At 32.8% G+C, this 3,857-nt stretch overlaps 1 protein-coding gene across 1 annotated transcript in view; it reads right to left on the bottom strand.

Annotated features, from left to right (window-relative positions):
• LOC112019214 (uncharacterized) overlaps positions 1-2,893 on the bottom strand; it is a 5,199-nt gene extending 2,306 nt beyond the window's left edge. Inside the window, exons 1-5 of the mRNA XM_024051738.2 lie at positions 2,472-2,893; positions 2,218-2,251; positions 1,707-1,859; positions 1,145-1,234; positions 248-313 (exon numbers count right to left, since the gene is read on the bottom strand). Coding sequence (XP_023907506.2) covers positions 248-313; positions 1,145-1,234; positions 1,707-1,859; positions 2,218-2,251; positions 2,472-2,860 — 732 coding nt within the window. The 5' untranslated portion in view covers positions 2,861-2,893. The remainder of the gene's footprint in view (positions 1-247; positions 314-1,144; positions 1,235-1,706; positions 1,860-2,217; positions 2,252-2,471) is intronic.
• Positions 2,894-3,857: the final 964 nt, after the last annotated feature.

A 3,857-nucleotide genomic window follows, 5' to 3' on the forward strand; every position in this document is an offset into this window, starting at 1 on the left:
GAGTGATTTTAAAAATTTTCCCCCCCCCCCCCCCCCCCGCCCCCACAAAAAAAAAAAAAAAGAGGTTCTATTTCAATGCCAAAAATACTGGCTAGGCAATCTTAGCCATCTAATCTGACACCTTTACATAAGATGTCAGCTGTTTATATAAATATACTTTAATTTTGTGTGTGTGTTTTCCCGGACAATTTAAAAGCCTGTGAAAGTTCACTCCTAGCTTTCAGCTTCTAAATCTTCGAATACTTACAAGTCTATTGAGAGCTGTATCCAGAATAAGAAAAACAGCATTCAAACTATGGATGCCACCAATCAACTGCCAAGAAAACAAACTCATAAACAGTGAGGAGAATATTCATTATAAACTAGTAAATAAAAATGATGATAAGAAGAACTTAAGCAACTTGTCTGCATTTTCTTATAAACAGTACAACTAAAGAAGAAAAAATTGTTCTGCGCATCAATAAAAGATGGAAACTTTTGAAAAAAACAAACAAATGCGTGTCATAGTAACCATGTATGTAAACAATCAGTTCCTAGCCTGCGCACACAACACAACTTTAGTATTATTAATGTCAAATAGTGAAGAAGAGGGAAGAGAAGATCCAGAGTACGCAAACAAGCCATACAACATATAAAGTAAAGAAAATAAAGGCATTTATGTGCAACAAGCTATAACCGTATATTGCTTCAAAGATATTTTGAGGAAACAGCCAAACAGGATAAGTAACCAAGCAAAGGAATGCACTAGATATTTGGATTACAACATATAAAAAGCGGACAATCAAGACCGACAAAACATTTATAAGTTTAAATTACATAGATGAGTGAACAAAAGGCAAAAGGCAATGTCATATTTTTGGCCACAGAATCAAAATGACCCTGAATTGATTCTTCATGGAAGAAGCTCAACCTAGAAGAAATATGCAGCTGAAATCAATATAATTACATAATAATGGAGGTTTTGCGTTTAATTTTGCTAAGCTCCTATTGCGCCATGTTACTCGCAAATCAATTTGTCTTATTAAAACTTTGGCTATTCAATCCCCTAGTTCCATTTTGAGAGCAACTAAAGATTGTGATAGTATGAAGAACATTTTTTATGGAAAAAAAAAGGTCTGATTATTCACTAGAAGTGGACACTCACCAGGGTTATGCTAAACTGATCACCCAATAAAAATGGCACAAGAATACACCAAAACACAATGTCTGTTAGCATCACAGCACCTGCACAAGTCTGTCGAAAATAGAACATTAGCTTCAAACAAAAACTTGAAAAAGCAAATTTCAGAAACTGGCAAAAGATTTAAAATATGAAGTTATTTTTGCCACTTAGTAGCACTCTGAGAACCAGTAATCTATTTAGCTTACAATTAATGCCTTGTGTAAAAAAATTATACCACAAACTAAGAAGAAGAGCAACCATTAAAGTTGGTAGGTAAAATATTCAAGTGAGAGTGAAGGCATCAGCCTAAAGGAACTACAAGGATTTAAAGCTATTCTAACAAGAAATTCAGTAACTACAGCCAATGAGTTATAGCTCAAGTGACACACCCTTCTTCCATAATAATGGGATGGAGGGTGAGGTAACTTATCAATTATTAAAAAAAGAAAAAGAAAAAGATATCCAGGAACTAAGAAAAATGAATCCATTACATTAGAGAATTTTCAGCACTAGTTTCAAGTAAAGGCTTCGAAGATGGACTAACCTGGTATGTAATTAGCATAAGATATCCCCAAAGTCCCACTTTTTGCTGAATCTCCTCCAATTCCCTTTGAACAGACTCAGCACTATCCCCATTTTTAGAATGAGGTTTCTTGGAGGACAACCGGCATCCATATGCGGATACAATGGTTCCCAGCTACATTATGTGTAAAACAAATGGGTATGGTTTTAGTTGATTTTTAATATTAAAAAAAAAAAAAAAAAAAAAAAAACCCATAATTCCTATGCATATATTGGAAACCAGAGCAATGAATTTAGGACAGCAACTAATGGAAATCCTGTAATGGCAAGTGATTCCACCAAAAGTGACAGGTCGCTGGTTCAAGTCTGGAAATCAACCTTTCCAATAAATTGGGAGTGAAGTTGCCTACCATGATCGCAAAAGTGAGAGATTTGTGCTCTGAGTATGACCTTTTAACTAATGGAAATCCTTCATACAAGAAATACAACAACAAATATATAGGGTTATTATAGACTTATAGTGCTTGACATACCGCAAAATAGACCATGACCAATGCAAAAGTCCACCTACAAATCAATTACATCAAACAAATATAAAATTAAACAGCTTTAATTCTTAAAAGCAAAAAAAAAAAAAAGAAAAAAAGAAAAAAAACCCACAATCTGAAATTCTTCAACGAGCATAAATGAAATGACAATGATTAAATTCTTGAAACCCAACCAACACATGAGATTCATAAGAAACGGAGTGTAAGTAAAAGCCAGAAAATTAGAAATATGGTCTTACTGGGTATAGAAAAAGAAGCAAAAAGCTCCTGCAAAGGCAACCATTTCATATAACATCCAAGCCAAGCAAACGAAAGCGAAAGCTCGATAGTAAAGAAGCCAAACGGGACTGAAATTTTTCCAGCACGGAGTCCACAAGTCAGCGTAATTGAGAGGCTGAGCTTTCAATTTTTTGACAAATCTCAGAGCCAACACAGCTGGGGCAGCGATGATGAAAGCACAAACTGGAACTTGCCATTGAACCCAGTATTGTGTGTCGTCCCAGATAGACATTTCTAAGCGACAAATATCTAAAACAAATGATCGAAGGACCTTAAAAGTTAAAACAGTGGAAGGATGCGTAAGTTGTTGCGAATGTAAAGGAAGTTCAAAGACGGTTGAAAATATCATTAATGACCAAACAACATGAACATAACCAGTTAGGAAGCTCGTTGGGTTATTTTGGGCCCATAAAAATAACTACTGGTCCTTAAGTTACTTGTTTCTGGTCGACAACCCCACAATTTAGTTTTCTCCAAAACTAGGTGATATATATATATGTATATATTATTTATATGAGAATTTCTCTTTTTGGATTGGACTTTTATGTAGTTCAGAAATATTTCTAAATCTTATGTTTAACAGAAAAAAAAACTTGAAAACAACCCAATAAAAATATATCTCTAACTCCACTTAAAATGCTTACATACTAAAATACTTGTTTTCAATATAAACTTATCCAAAAAAAATTTTTAAAAAAGGAAATTATGACACTAGACCACCAAAAAAAAAAAAAAGCCTTATCACACACACTTATTGTCTAAGGTTTTACATCTCACAAAAATGTGAAAGTGATTTACATCCACATATTGTATAAATTATTTATGATGTACCTAATCATATATCATAATTGGTTAGTAATTTATTCTAAAAAAAATGGTTAGTAATTTTGATGGGAAAGATTATACATATAAAACGAGATGAATAAGTAGGAATATACGGAAAGATAGGATTCGAAATGAGGAAATTCGTTTAAAAATAATTGATGAAAAGATGAGAGAAAGTCGGTTGAGATGATTTGGTTATGTTTAAAGTAAAGAGAGTAATGAGTTAATAAGAAAGAGTGAGTTGATCCATGTTTAAGGAACAAAAAAATGTAGAAGAAGACTAAGAATAACATTAGTAGGAAAAAAGAAAAGAAAAGAAAAAAAAGACACGCCAATTAGGAAGATAACAAAGAGTATAACTTTAAATATGATAGAATGCATAAAAAGAATTTGTATGGCCAACCCAATCTAATAAGTTGAAGATCCATAGCCAATCCCAAATTTTGGGATTATTGCTTTATTGTTGTTATATATATAATGATTAATATACTATACAACATTTGTATGTGTTTTATTTGGTA

The sequence above is a fragment of the Quercus suber genome, unplaced genomic scaffold (assembly GCF_002906115.3).
Source record: "Quercus suber isolate HL8 unplaced genomic scaffold, Cork oak 2.0 scaffold_18, whole genome shotgun sequence".
Classification (NCBI taxonomy): Eukaryota; Viridiplantae; Streptophyta; class Magnoliopsida; order Fagales; family Fagaceae; genus Quercus; species Quercus suber.